This window comes from Drosophila tropicalis, unplaced genomic scaffold, assembly GCF_018151085.1.
Source record: "Drosophila tropicalis isolate 14030-0801.00 unplaced genomic scaffold, ASM1815108v1 contig_845, whole genome shotgun sequence".
Classification (NCBI taxonomy): Eukaryota; Metazoa; Arthropoda; class Insecta; order Diptera; family Drosophilidae; genus Drosophila; species Drosophila tropicalis.
Window position 1 is genome coordinate 8,600,202 of NW_027173338.1, and position 15,929 is coordinate 8,616,130.

At 35.4% G+C, this 15,929-nt stretch overlaps 1 protein-coding gene across 2 annotated transcripts; it reads left to right on the plus strand.

Moving 5' to 3' along the window:
• Window positions 1–565: 565 nt before the first annotated feature.
• On the plus strand, window positions 566–14,139 carry LOC137580327 (probable phospholipid-transporting ATPase IIB). Of its 2 annotated transcripts, XM_068294319.1 has the most exons (7): window positions 566–664; window positions 1,307–1,955; window positions 10,103–10,940; window positions 11,002–11,788; window positions 11,859–13,203; window positions 13,272–13,345; window positions 13,417–14,139. In XM_068294319.1, the coding sequence occupies exons 2-7, from the start codon at window positions 1,330–1,332 to the stop codon at window positions 13,548–13,550; spliced, it is 3,804 nt and encodes a 1,267-aa protein (XP_068150420.1). In that variant the 5' UTR covers window positions 566–664; window positions 1,307–1,329; the 3' UTR covers window positions 13,551–14,139. The 2 variants fall into 2 exon arrangements, with proteins under 2 accessions (XP_068150420.1, XP_068150421.1); XM_068294320.1 differs by lacking the exons at window positions 566–664; window positions 1,307–1,955 and adding an exon at window positions 9,002–9,415.
• The last annotated feature ends 1,790 nt before the right edge of the window (window positions 14,140–15,929 follow it).

The window sequence follows — 15,929 nt, forward strand, 5'->3', positions numbered from 1 at the left end:
GATCTCTATGTAAATTCCCGTTTACTGTTTATTTGCTAAACATTAAGCCAGATTCAAAAATAAAGTTTAAAAATTTTTTAAAAACTCAATATGGAATTTCGAAGTACACTTATAAACATGAAAGAAACAAACTTGAGTAATTTAAAATGACGTCAGATTCTGTTAAAATCGAGGAAAACTACAAAAGACTAATTTGGGGAAGTTTATAAACAGAAAAAATGTAGAAAAATTTAAAATGGAATTAAATTGTCTAGAAGTTTTAAAAAAAAAAAAAATTAAATTAAAAAAGACAATCGGAATTTTTTTTTTTTTAAATTAGGTCGAAAATTACTGAATAAAATCAGTTAAATAAAAACAATAGGATAGATCAACAGAATTTTAGGAAAAAATACGTCAAAAAAATTAGAAAAAAGTTGTTTGCATTGTTACTTCCATTTGAAAGCTTGTTAGTGTAAACGGGGCATGAGTGTGAACGGGCCGCAAGAAACAGTGCTACAAAGCGCCTAGTTAAACAGCTGTGCCAATCATAAATAAAAAAAAAAACTCAAAGTAAACGTAAACTTTAACTTTGCTAAGGGAAACGTGCTTAACATTAGTCAAAAATTTATTGTGCTCTAAAATATTAAAACATGAGTGAGAAAGTTCAACAATGTTAAAGTGAAATGTAAGGAATACAAAAGAACTACGTGCACTTTATTTAACCATTTCCGCAAAGGTGCATGTATCGTGTGTGTGTATGTGTGTGTTTGTATTAGTTGGCCCGGGCCTTGCCTTGGCCTTTGATTAATTAAAAAGTCCAATTGATATTGCTATTGCTATTTTATAGTGATAAATTGGTATATACGCTGCTGTAGCCGGCAACCGTTTTAGCCTGATAAGCAAACCGCGACGGTTCTATCTCTAATACCATAAAAAGTGACGTAGTAATTGCCCCAGCGGAACGTGCTGGCCCGTACTTCGGCTTTGGATTCGGAGATAAGGGAGAACTGTTGACTGCACCAACAAAAGTGTGATAAATAAATAATAAAAATAAGAGTGTATGTATTTGCTTAAACAAAGCAAAGACGTGGCAAAAGTAAACAAAGTGACTAAATTAACTGGAAACTTTAAAAGTCTCTTCTAAGCGAAATGAAGAAAATCTAAATTATAATAATGTGCATTTATTAAAAAAAAAAAAAATAATATAGAATAGTTTATTTATAGTAGGAAATTGCAAATTCAACAGAAAATAGGAAAACAAACACCTGTGTAAACTCAATTGTGCTCTTCTCTCACTCCTTTCTCGCTCTCTGTCGCTCTTGGATAGCTTAGTCACGTTCTCTCTTAATAATGGCCGATAACAGTTATAAAGACTTCGATGAAGAGAGCGAAACGGACTCTGAAACGGAATTGCTCATACGCGATGTTGGCCACTCTCTTAGGTCGCACTCTTCCTCTGCTGCTGCGGCTACCTCACCCTCCTCCTCATCGTGGCACAGCCGAAACCGTCAACGCAAAAGCTCAACTGGTTACGGCGGCGTCGATGTTGGCGCCGTCGCTGGCAGCTTTCTTGGCAATCTCTTCGGCAGCGGCAGCACTAGCAATAGCAGCAACAACAATAGTCTTGGCTCTGCCGCCGGCCAGATACGTTATAGAAATGAGCGGAGTCGCGAGCGTGCCAAATATTCGAATAGCCAAACAAGCGGAGATATTGCGACGACCACGGCGAAACTGGCGCAACTAACGCAAACGCGTGCATCGGGTGGCGATGGCGGCGTCGCGGGCATGTCCGACGGTGCCGCAGGAGTCGGGACGATAAATGCAACGGGCAGTGATCTAGGTGCGAATGGCACGAACGGCACACACAATACGGTAATCGATCCCGAAAACGGTTCCTCAACGGTCTTCTATCAGAACAATCGGCGTAGGAGTAAAAGTCGCAGCATCAGCAATATGTGCAAAATGTGTCTCTGCAGGTGAGTTGACAGTGATAAGGCGGACAGGGTGGATACAATGAGAGAAATATTGAAAGAGCATAATGACAACGTTGCGTATGCGCAATGTCATGGGTGATTTTTTTCTATGGCATTCGAGTTATTACTCCACTAATTTATTCCTATAAAGGAATGTCGTGTGTGTTTGTGTGATTTTTGTTTAAATGAATTTTAAATTTAGATAGGAGATAACTCAAAAATTAATACTCACCAGAAATATGTGTGTTTATTTTACATACATATGTATGTACATACAAACATATATGATATCTAAATACTTATGTTATTTATACTAGTGCAAATAACAGCTGTTCGTTTGTTCTTTTAATGCAATTCTTGCAGTTTAGCCAAGTGAGTCAATAAAAACAAAATTGCATAAGTTAAGTCCATTGGCTTGACATGAAAATACCCTGCACAAATTAAAATGTATGCAAATTGTAATTGTATGCAATTGATAAATTGGACAGTCGGATTAAAATAATAGTTTAAACAATCTCTATCAGCTCCCAACAATCGAATACCTCAAAATAACATCAAAAGTTATTTAATTAAACATTTAAATAAGATTTTTGCAAAAATAACTTTAATTTGTTGTTACTTTCTTTCAAGACGTTTCGTAAAAGTAAAATGCAAAAGTCTCTATTACAATTTTAATTTGGTTTCAATATTTTAATTGTTAGGTAGATTCTTAGTCGTTTGTTGCAACTTTCCATTTGTCTATTTTATGACAAAAGTTTTAATACATTTTAATGAATAAAAGCACTTATTAAATTTATCCGAAAAGACCGTTTAAACATTGTAAAGACATATCAATAACTCGAACAGAACTGCATACTTTGTATTAAATTTCTGTAAAACTTAACGTGTAGGCATTGTTCAGTTGTCAGTTTATTTCAATGAACTAAACACAGAAAACACATGACAGCTGTTAAAAACATCCTCTTCTGACTTGATACTCTTTGCAAAGTAATTAAAACATTGTGTCTGATTTTACGACTTATTTAAATTACATTTCGGATTTCTTCGAATTTTCGTTTTAATAGAATAATTAGCAATCTAGCATTGATCTTTCCATGGCATGGCATTTAGTTGAAATTCCGCAAATACAAAACAAAAAAAATGCTTATCAGTAGAGCTTTGTTTGTTTGTTTGTCTAATGCAGTAATGGAAATTATTTCGACATATTTAAATTATTTGGTTGAGGGAATAGGGAAATAAACGCTCGCATTTGGTTCCACAACGTTGGCCACATCAGCAAACGCTTCACCACCTCATCCACCAACAACAACAACAGCAACTACAAAAACAATTCACAAAAAACAAAAATGCGCCACATGGTGCCCCACGACGCTTTGCAATTCTAATCGGGCTGTCGAAATCTTTGTGCCTCATATAACTAAAGCGTCGGCAATTCGAGGCAAACGACCAATGAATGAAACCGAAAGCCTTCGCCTTCTCCAACTCCGCCTCCACCCTCACCTCCGTCGCCACTCATCATCACTTTCCCAGTAGAAGCTCGTCTACGAGTGGAGTAACTAAACCTTCAAAGAAATAGTCTACTGATAGGCAAAGTTTCTGTGGGTTTCATATGGCAAATGAATGACATTGAAACAAAAAATTAAATTTAAACCATCCAAAAGGCAAAAGAGAAACCTTGTTGGAAAGTTACAAATCAGTTTAAATTAGCCATAAGTAAACAACTTATTTCTAACTCAATTGCAAAGATATGGCATTAAATAAGAATACGATATTTCATTTACAACAAAACAAAAATAACATTATATCCATTCCATTTATCATAGCTTTTACGACATCGATGTTCTTATAGACACAGTCAAGCAAAACCGGATCACAAGATCTATTTATAATATTGCTTGGAAAAAATGTTTACCCTTTTCACAAGAAAACATTATTTATTTGTCATAAGGAATTTGAAAAGAAATGGATTTAAAGTACGATAAAAATGTGTAGCTCTAAACTTTATATATTGGTTTCCTACTAGCGAATGAAATTATTTTAGTAATTATAATTAAGATTAACTTAAGATTAACATAAGAAACTTAAATTATTTCGAAAACATCTGGCTACTACTCATACTCTTTTGCTTAGGTCTATTATATAAACTCTAAACAACTATATAAATAAATAAAGTAAAATAAAGATGTACCAGTTATCTATGTAATATTTAGAAAACAAATTTTTGAGTTTTTACAATAATGATAGGAAAATAATGAATAATGATCACTCATCTGTTCAGTTGCTCACTGAATCACTTGTGGTTCACTCACGCTCACTTACGCCCTTAATCACTTGTTTAATGACTAACTTGTCTATAGTTATTCCCTGGCTTACATACTTTGCTTTTTTGACGCCATCTGAAAGTGAACAGTCAGTCGAAAACTTTGCTTATTTTAACTATATATTTGATTAATAAAGCTCAGCATACATTTTCTAACTCCATGGAGTATATTTTCAAGACTTACTTGGATTAGGTACATCAAGCAGAAGCAAAAGAAAAACTTTTTTTGGTCATTTTTGTTTTCAACTGATTTGAAATATGGTTTTGAAAAATATATAATAATAGGTGTTCGATTTAATATTAATATGTATTTCACACCCTTCCGCCTCTAAGTTACATTAAATTTACTATACCCTTCTTCTTCTCAACTTAACCAAAGAGAGGCGTTTAATTCAAGTTATTTATTTGTTGCATCTCTGAACGAGATGTACATATATATTTATATTCGTGAATTGCCAATCGACAATGAGAACAATCGCTTAGAATTTTAAAATATATAAGCCCTATCTACACCAAATTTGATATAAAAACTGGTGACTTACATACAGAACTTATGACACACTCATAGTAAAAAAAGAATATATTCACTGAATTCGAATAGTTTATCATAGTCATGACAATTTATCAGTTGAATTCAAATAAGAAATGACTAACGAATCACCAGAATCTCTTACAAAGTTTGCAAAAGGTATTTCAAAGTCGGCGTTAATATATTTCAAATTTTATTTTACTTTTAAATGACCTCTTTTCTTCGATAAGGCCCTACATACATACGTACATAACTTTCAATTTTTGACATGGAAAAAATAGTACAACGAATACAACAAAAGAAAACACAGCAATTTTTTTTTTCGTTTTTGATGGAACTTGTTTGTAAGATTTTAGAAACCTTGAAATAAAAAAACCAAAATATCTAAACAAGATATAAACTGGTTTTAGGTAGGTTAATTTTATTTATTTTTTTTTTTTTTTGGGTGACTTCTTTGAACAATTTTAGGTTTTTTTTTTTGCTGAGTCGCACGACAAAAATCGATTACTTATGCAAATTTAGGCAACATGGAAGAAAAGGAGTTAGTCAAGATGTGGGGAGGGGGGAAGTATTAGGAAAGGGGGCAGAAGTTGTGGGTGAGTCTTACGAAAAACTGTTTAAGTGTGAGAAAAAAAGTGTCTCTCATTATTGTTTTTGGTGTTTTTTTAGTTGCTTTGTCACCCCGAAAACGAAGACGACACCGACGACGACGATGTCGGCGACAGAGAAGACGGAGACGGAGACGGTGACGGAGACGTCTTGTTTGTGGCACACTATTTATAGTCTCATTTCGTTATTTCGTATATTGTTGTTGAAATTTTCCATTTTTTTTTCTTTATGTATTTTTTTGCCTGGAACTGCCGAGGCATGGCTCTGGGGCTATGTAAACACAGAACCTAAACTCTCTTCCTCTCCCCTCCCCTTTGCTGTCTTTTGCCACCTTTTTGTTCGTAGTATTATTGGCTTCTGGTTGGTCTGGTCTGGTCTGGTTTCTGTCACGTTTATCGATTTCCATTTCGATTTTGTCGCCAATTGGCATGGTATTGTTTTTGTTGTTTTTAAATTATTTATTTATTTATTTTTTTTGCCTTCTTGTGTGTGAGAGTGTGTTTTCTTTCGCTTTTCATACAATTGCTTTACGCCTCTAATTAAGCAAATTAAAAATATATCTTGAAATCGGTACAAAAAAAAAAACGTACATATTTACATGCATAGATGTTGACATCTACGAGGGGCAATGGAAAAGTAACTTATACAGTAAACATCAGCAACATATTTAAAGATCGATCCATTTACTTGAGCAATCGTTCAACTTTGGAATGCTCAGCACCAGGAACGGATCCACTGGTGGTGGCATGGGGGTTGGAACTTCAAAATCTCGTCATCACAAGGTCCTATATGGCATATCTGACACACTGCATATCTGACACTGAAAAATCATAGAATAGAAAGTTTAAAATGAAATTTGATCCGTCTGCCAATATGTATTTCAGGAGTAACTTCTTCCTATTTGCGAAAAGAGGGCAATGGGTTCCAGTATATAATTAATAGTTGTACTATATTTTTCACTTGTTCGCGTGAGATGTTTACGTGCCTAGCAATCTTGTTTACCTTCTCTCTGCCCAATCGTCCGTGACCATTTCATCGATTTTGTCAACCAGTTGTTGGGGTCATTTGACATATTTTGCAGTTTGCCCTCGCTCAAAAACAATTTTTTGGTTGAATCTTATGAAAAATCATTTTGAATTACGTCCAAACTATTGCCAACAGGTAGCAGAGCCAACAAAATAAATATCCCAACGTTTCTTAATTTGTTTGTTTAAATTCAAAAATAAGCAGAAAAAACTAGGACGTTAACCCGAAGTGGTTGTTCTTGGTTAAAAGGTTAGAAAAGCGATGTTTTTAAAATTTGGCAAAAGTCGAAAATTGGTTAAATTAATAAAGAAACGATAAAATTTCAACTTAAGGACATATTACAAAGTAAAGCGTTTCGGGGGTTTTAGGGTAAAAAAAGATGGATTTTCTTTTGTTTCAAATGTTTTTTTTAAATCATTCTCTCGCTTCTCAGAAAACTTGAATTAGAGCTAAAATCTTTTCCCTATGTACTACATATAAAGTTGGAAGTTGGAAGAAGAATTTAACCCGAATTTACTTATCTCTTACTTCGTTGCTTATTAACCCGAATTGGCCAAGTAAATGGTAAGCGAAGGGCGGGACGGGTGGTGTGGTGTACATCGGTGAATCCGTGGGTAATAGAATGCGGGCGTGAATTGTTCTAACTGTTTTCACTATGACTACAAACAATAGGCACAACAACAACAACTATAACGTAAAAAAAAACTGACAAAGAAAGAGAAGAATGATAATAATCACATTAGGCGTTGCCATTGACGCTTGCTTTGTATGCAAAGGAGTGATGGGAACCTTCGAAGAAAACTGTCGCCCATTGCTAACAATTGTCATAGAATATTTATAGAACTCTTCAACTCTATCAAATTAATAATGATGTTTGTTTTGTCAATAGTCATATATCAATAGTCATATATGTATCATGAGAAGCAAAATGTCCTTGTTTTATTGAATAGTTTGCGGAATTTTAGCTTAAATTTTCTACGAAAACTATTTTGTAATACTCCTAAAATTAAATAAATAAGAGGGTTATCGGCAGTAAAGGTTTATAAGCGATTTCTCGTTGTGATACTTTTTAAATAAAGTTTCTCTAGTTTATCTATATGTACATATACATATATGCGTATATAGATATTAACTTAATCTTGTTAACTAAGTTACATAAATTAGGATCATAGTTGTGGCATATTTACTTTCCCCTTCTAAATTGAATATCTACTTGATTAATATCAATAGGATAATTACTGTGTATGGCAATTATAATTATTAACAAATCATTAGTTGTCCAATACTCTACTCTAACTGGACACAATCTCTTTGTTAGTCACATGGCTGACAGATTTCACTCATAAATCTAGATAAAATGATAATAAAGATAATGGATACTGTCTCATAGAGAATACTCTGAGAAATGAGAAAACATTCATTATTTTTTGTGTAAATGAATGGGAACGTGCATTTAGTCGTGTTTTTACTATATACATAAAATATTTACTCAATGTGATCTCATATAAAAGGCTGAAAAAAATCTTCTTAACGATTTTTGCGAGTCATTTCATCACATTAGATATAGAAAACAAATGCAACGAATGCAATTTTTGTGCAGCTTTTATTGTGCCATGTATGTATGTTTGTATCTGGTTGTATGTATGTAAATTTCCGAGAACTTCTAAACTGAATTCTCTATAAGGCAAAAATAAATAAAAACTCTTGACTAAGCAATTTTCAAAGCAACAACAACAATAGTGTCGGCATTTTGCCTTTTGAAGTGCAGCGCAAAACCAGGACAAGCTGGTTGGCAGAGAAGGGCGGGGATAGGGGTGACTCATCCCTCCAGGGTCAGGTCAGGTGAGCTAATTGCAAAGAGCAAAAACAAATTTTGTTTTCGTCTCTTGTCTGGGCTCAATCTTTACAAAAGAAATTCTTGCGGTTTGTAAAGTCCATTGAACTTTCTTTCTTATTTTGGAGAATTCTTTTCTTTTATTTTACGCTTTTTAGCAACTTTTTCTTATGAGATCATAATATCAAATGATGTTAACTTTTTATTGTCTTATTGACAAAACGATTGTGGAAGGAAGAGCTGAGCTTCCCATCCATACTATGAAACTGGTTTCACAGAGAGCAGCAAACAGTTTAAGAGAAGACGTTGTTATATCGCTGATCTAAGTAGCAGCAGCAGCAGCGAAATAACAAAAGCTTATTTAATTAACGCCTTAATGCTAAAAGTCGGTTAAGAAGTTGCGCACTCAACACAAAATGGATCATAAATTTCCATAACCAGTCCAGAGAGAATATTTTAAACATAAAAATAACGTTTTTTCGCTTTAAAAAATGTGGCAACATTGGGTTGAACATTTAAAGAAGGATGAAAAGATAGCAGAGTCGTCAAAGGAATGCCATTTTCATTTAAAGCAGCTAAAGTTTTCCAAATACATTATACATAAATTTATAAAAATTTCCAATTTTAAATTTGTTCACAATTTATTCAAGCGGGAGACTGGCAGCACTGTCATTGCTTAACAGTGCGTTAACAGCACTTTAACAGATCCATGAAGATCTGGTCACACTCACACATTCATGCGCAGTTTCTCCAACATTTTTTTAAAGTGCATCAGAATTTTTCCATTTTTATTTGTATTACAAAATAATATATTAATAATAAATAATAAAGCGAATGCCCAGGTGCAAGTGAAGTGTGTGCAATGTGCCACGTGAAAAATGAATATGTGAAATCCAAACGACAAGAAAGAAAATCAATTAAACGAGAACAAACAGGCTAAGAAAGCCAAAACAGCAGAAGCAGCAGCTGCTGCTCCAAATACCCATAAACACAACAAAGAAAAGTTTATAAATTATAACAACAACAATTGCAAATTCATTAATAATGGATGATGCCACCTCGCAGAATTCGGCAGCTGCAACGCCGATGACACGGGAGAATATACCGTTATTGAATCGCCAGCAAAATCGCTGGTTTCTATTCAGGTGAATCATCAATTTAAGCGACGCGTCGAGAAAATCACCATCCCCTTGTTCGCAGGGGGGAGTGGTGCGGAGAGGAGTGTAGACAGTTCATATAAGCTTTATCAGTAGTTGCAAATGTACATTTCTCTGTATATGTACACCCTCACAATAAGTTGGGGGCGTAATTATTTTTGGGGGCTTGCTTTTGCTCTTTCACTCCCGCACATACACACACACACACATTTGCATGATGTATGCAGTTACAGTTAGCTTAGTTCAGTCTGCGAGTTTTCACTTTTGTTTGTTTTCTTTTTCAAGTTTTTATTATTGATTATTTTTCCAAGGTCGACAGTTCCTTAAAGGGAATTCTACAAGATTTGTGATTGGAATATTAATTTTTCTGTTCCTATTGTTGAGAATCTTTTGTTGTTGGGCTGTTAATAAAATGTATACTAATGTAATTGTGTGTAAAAATATTTATGTACTTGTTTTGGATTGGTTTCAGTGCCGTTCAACGGAAAGCCAATGCGGATTAAAGGGCATAAGAAACATATTTTAGGCATTTCGTTTGTTATATGCATTAAAATAGCATCCGGTAATTAGTTAACTACGGTGTAGGAAATATTATAGTTAGAGTTAAGATTAAACAGAAACTGTTATCGTTAGTTGGTAATCTAATTTATTATTATTCTTAAATTTTGTTTTTAGTTGCTGGCGCAAATGGTTCCGGCCTCGCGAACTCCGTGCTCGCACTGTCCACATGGGACGTGTGAATACGGAGAAGTTTCCACCGAACGAGATACGAAATCAGAAGTACAACTTCATTACGTTCCTGCCTTTGGTACTTTTCGAGCAATTTCGTTTCTTTCTTAATCTCTACTTCCTGCTGATGGCACTGTCGCAATTTGTCCCCGATATACGAATTGGCTATCCGTATACATACTGGGGACCATTGGGTTTTGTTCTAATGGTCACCATATGTCGAGAGGCAGTCGATGATTTGCGTCGGCATCAGCGGGATCATGAGGTGAACTCACAGAAATACAAACGTCTCTCGGCTACGAATGGCAATGGCTATGAGCTGGTACCCAGTTCCAAACTAAAGGTCGGCGATGTCATAATTGTGGAGAAGAATGAACGTGTTCCAGCTGATTTGATTCTATTGCGAACTAGTGATCGCAGTGGCTCGGTTTTCGTTCGAACTGATCAATTGGATGGAGAGACTGATTGGAAACCTCGACTGGCTGTGCCGTATACCCAGAAACTGAATAGGGATGCCGAACTACACAGCATCGATGCTAGTTTCTATGTGGAGAAGCCACAAAATGATATACACAGCTTTATAGCCACATTCTGTGTGACTGATGGCAGTGAAGACACTGGACTAAGTGTGGAGAATACTCTCTGGGCCAACACAGTCGTGGCAGCTGGCACAGCAACTGGCATAGTCATCTATACGGGCTGTGAGACACGCAGCGTAATGAATAATTCTCAGCCAAGATCAAAAGTAGGCTTACTTGATATGGAGATAAATGGCTTAACTAAGGTAAGCAATGAAGACTGATAAGAAACTTGGAGAGATAATAATTATATTTGTATTCTTATAGGTTCTTTTCTTTGCTGTGCTTGGCCTGTCGCTTGTGATGATGCTACTAAAGGGTTTCGGTGGTCCTTGGTATCGTTACATGTTCCGCTTTGTTCTGCTCTTCTCATACATTATACCAATCAGTTTGCGTGTGAATCTCGATATGGGTAAAGCCTTCTACTCTTGGCAAATGCAAAACGATTCCAATATACAAGGCACTGTAGTGCGATCGACCACAATTCCCGAGGAATTGGGCAGAATATCATACGTGCTGACTGATAAGACAGGAACATTGACACAAAATGAGATGGTCTTTAAGAAAATCCATTTGGGTATTGTGTCCCATGATGCAGACACATTTCATCACATTGGTCAGATAATACAAAAATTGTCGGGCACATTGCTACAACAGCAGCAGCAGCAGGGTAATGCATCCAGCTCTAGCAGCGGAAGTGCAGATCATAAGCCACCAATGATGTTTGCCGGCAATCGGATGCGTCGTCCAGAGGGTTGGCGGGAATGGGAGGCTGTCCGCGCATTGGCTTTGTGCCACAATGTAACACCTGTTAGCGATGAGGAGGATAATCGTTCAGTGTCGACGGCATCGACAGTTACGGGCGGCAATAATTCACCAACAAAATCTGTGATAAATATTGAGGCTCCCGGCAGTACAGACACTGAACATCAATATCAGGCTGCCTCACCAGATGAAATAGCCTTGGTCAAGTGGACAGAGCAAGTTGGATTGACGCTTATTGCTCGGGATCTCAATACCATGACGCTACAAGTAAAAACTCCTAGCGACGAGAGTGAGTAAAACAGTTCAAAGGTTCTTTTTTTTAGAGAGAATTGAAATTTAAACTGTTCCTCTTTTTTCAGATGATATTCTACTGCAGTATCAGATCCTTCAACTGTTTCCTTTCACCAGCGAGAGCAAGCGCATGGGCATTATTGTGAGAGAGAGCAAATCTGGACAGATTACCTTCTATCTGAAAGGAGCTGATGTAGTTATGTCTACCATTGTCCAATACAATGATTGGCTAAGTGAGGAATCTGGAAACATGGCTCGCGAGGGTCTACGCACTTTGGTTGTGGCCAAAAAGGTGCTAACGGAGGAGCAGTATTCGGACTTTGAGATGCGCTATAATGCCGCTCGTCTCAGCATCACAGATCGTGTTGCCAAAGTGGCTGCCGTGACAGAGTCCCTGGAAAGGGAAATGGAATTGCTTTGCCTAACTGGTGTCGAGGATCGTCTGCAGGAGAATGTGCGTCCAACTTTAGAGCTTTTACGGAACGCCGGTGTCCGTGTCTGGATGCTGACGGGCGATAAACTGGAGACAGCCTGTTGCATTGCTAAATCTTCACAATTAATTGGTCGCAATCAAGGACTCCATGTCCTGAGGTCTGTAAAAACACGTACCGATGCACATCAGGAATTAAATCAGTTTAGACGAAAACAGGGTCATGCCCTAGTTATATCTGGTGAATCGCTTGAGGTTTGCCTGCAGTATTATCGTCCCGAATTCCTTGAACTGGCCACCGCCTCGCCAGCTGTGGTCTGTTGCCGATGCTCGCCCACTCAAAAGGCCCAGGTGGTGGCACTCATACAGAAGCATACACGCAAGCGAACCTGTGCTGTTGGCGATGGCGGCAACGATGTTAGCATGATTCAACAGGCTGATGCTGGTGTTGGGATTGAGGGCCGTGAGGGACGACAGGCCTCATTGGCGGGAGACTTTAGCATTCCTCAGTTTTCGCACATTGCCAAATTGTTGTTAATACACGGGCGACGCAGCTACAAACGTTCCGCGGCCCTCTCGCAATTTGTTATACATCGTGGACTTATCATTACCACACTTCAGGCTGTATTTTCGGCTGTATTCTACCTCAGCTCGGTAGCGTTGTATCAGGGTTTCCTCATGGTCGGATATTCCACGTTGTACACCATGTTTCCGGTCTTCTCATTGGTCTTGGATCAGGATATTACATCGGAGACAGCTGTCACATATCCGGAATTATACAAGGATCTATCCAAGGGTCGAAGTCTCAGCTATAAGACCTTCTTTATTTGGGTTTTGATAAGCATATACCAAGGCGGTGTCATTATGTATGGAGCCCTGATTCTGTTCGTCGATGAGTTTATACATATTGTAGCCATCAGTTTCTCGGCTCTGATTATGACGGAGCTGATAATGGTGGCCCTTACGATACGGACTTGGCATAGGTAAGAGGATTCATAAAAATTGGATTACAATCTTTTCTCTAAATATATTTTCGAATTGCCTCTTGTAGACTCATGGTGCTGGCAGAGCTTTTCAGCTTGGCCCTCTATCTCATTTCATTGGCAGTGTTGCATGAATATTTCGGTAAGTTCAACTGAGATAACCCTTTCTATTTGTCTCTAACTTGTTTTCATTTCCTTTCATTGACTCTTCAGATTGGGAATTTATCTGGTCGTACGACTTCCTCTGGAAAGTCTCACTCATCACTTTAGTTTCCTGTCTACCCCTGTATATAATCAAGTTCTTGCGCAAGAAATGTTCGCCACCTTCCTACTTGAAGCTCTCTTAGATGATCCGATCGAAGCAAGTGATTCCACCTTTTATTATAGTTCTCCCATTTTTTCCAATTTTATTTGCTCCTTCTTCCCTTAATACTGATTTTCAATTTTCTAATTTATTATACTGGCTAAATCTGTAACTTTTTTTCATTTTTGTTTTTGTCTAAGTACGTGATATAAAATTAAATATTTTTTTTTTGTTTTGCGACACTGAAGAAATTGTATAAATTACACAAAATATTGAATGAAGAAAAGTGATTATAATATTATTGTAATTAAAACCTGAGAAAAATCAATTTGCAAAGTTCTTTTTCTCGTTTTTGTATCGTATTAATGTTTAAGTCGCCGTACACCAAATTATGTTACTAATTATATAAATAAACAAAGAAAAGCAAAAGGAAAAAAAGGAAAGAAAGAAAACTTAACTGAAATCAATTATAAAAGAAAGAAATAGAACGACAAATAGATTTTTGTATATGTAAGAAATTAGAAATCGTAAAAAAAACATATTTTATTGACATTTGTGAAATAATGACTTATAATTAAATAAAGATACCTATTTAAAAAACTAAGTAAATAAGAAAATGTTTTTCCACACAATTCAATTTATTATTTATTATCAACTAAAGATTAACTTACCTCAAAAAGGACTGGTTTTTAAAATATAATGGTTTCAAGTTTAACAAATTTGGTTCATCTTATTAGGTTCTTGGCAAGATGGTTTAATTTCTGAAGGGTTCAAGCACTATGCCTCTCCTAAGGCAATCTTTCCTTCATAAGTCTATCAAGTCAATTACAAATCTATAAAACAATTTCAGGCAATTTCTTACTGTTGTATCGACATTTATTATGACTTTCTGTGATGGGCCAGGGGATATTAAAAATTACTAATTTTATTTGTTTCTGATATATAATACTACTGAGTGCCTTCTATATTCAGATTTTGTTTATATATACCTTAGAGCATTTTGATGAACGAGTTCACTTAGGTAAACGGATTCATTTACATAGTCAAGTGACTAAGTCCTTATCCACGTCTTTCACTCACTGTTAACTCATTGACTCTCTTGATTAGTTCTACACTGACATTTTTTGTTTTCCAAGGTCCTCGTATCTCCTGTAGTCGAATCATCTTGGAGTACACTTTGCTTCCATATCCATATTGCCATATTATCGATTCAATATTCAAAAGAAATAATTTACTCTAATCTACTAAGTCAATTGACAATTAAGTTACTAAATGAAGAAATAAGTGAGTAAAATAAAAAAAAGTTAGTCAACATTTTCCATTTCCGCTCACTAAAGGGAGTTGTTTAATCATTAACTTTGCTTTAAACATTTGCCCCACCCACTTTCGCCCATTTAATAATATTGTCCTGTTGGTAATCAGTTTTGCAATCATTTACATACTTTGTTGTTGTCACTTTTTATTTACGTTTAATACTAATTCACAATGCTTTGTTGTTGCACAAATACATAATAGTAATAGTTATTAATATTCCATATTATCGGGTTTAATTTACTCATATATATATGTATATATATGTGTGTATATATATGTGTGTATTTGCTAAGCTTATTTTAAAATGCTTGCCACTCATTTGCAATTTTTTAGTTTTTTGCTTTGTTTGTCATTTATCTTTGCTTAGTTTAAACAAAAGTTTGAACAATTTATCTTTGGTTTTCATAATGTTTGTTTGTTTTTTGCTTAAATGCGCAGAAATACTTTTTGGAATTAGGGAAACACTGATTTTTTCTTCTTTCTTTTTTCTTTAGTCTAATTTTTTAATTTACTTTATCGCTTTTTGTTTATTTTTTTATTTTGTTGTTATCAACGCATGCATTTAAATATTAAGAGATTTGGGGTTTTGGTTTTTGGGTGCCATTTATGTTTATTTTTATAATTTAGTTGTTAATTACTCTTTTGTTTTTTGTATTTAGTTGTTGTGTTTTTCGATTTAAGTTTTTTTTTTTTAGATTTTTTTCTTCAGTTGCTGAGTTTAAATATTGTGAGCCCAACTTGTTAAATACTTTTACAGGGTTTTTGGATTATTTGTTTGGTTGGTTGTTTTTTTTTTTGTATAAAAGTTTCCGTCCAACAGTTCTAGTTTTTCTTAAAGCTTTCCCATTCTCTCTCTCTGTATCCTTCCGACTTATCCCGACATCCATATAGAATAGTGGCATATCGAATGTTTGTCTCGCTTATGTGGGTTAAATATGTGTGTATATATATATATATATAGTAGATATATGTTTGACATTTTCTCACTAATTCACTAAAAATCTACAAAATATAATATTTATAATCGGGAATTTTCTTTGGGTCTTCGTCTAAATATATGTCTTGTTTGTATGTGTGTATGTATATATCTGTTTTTATTTTCGGTTAT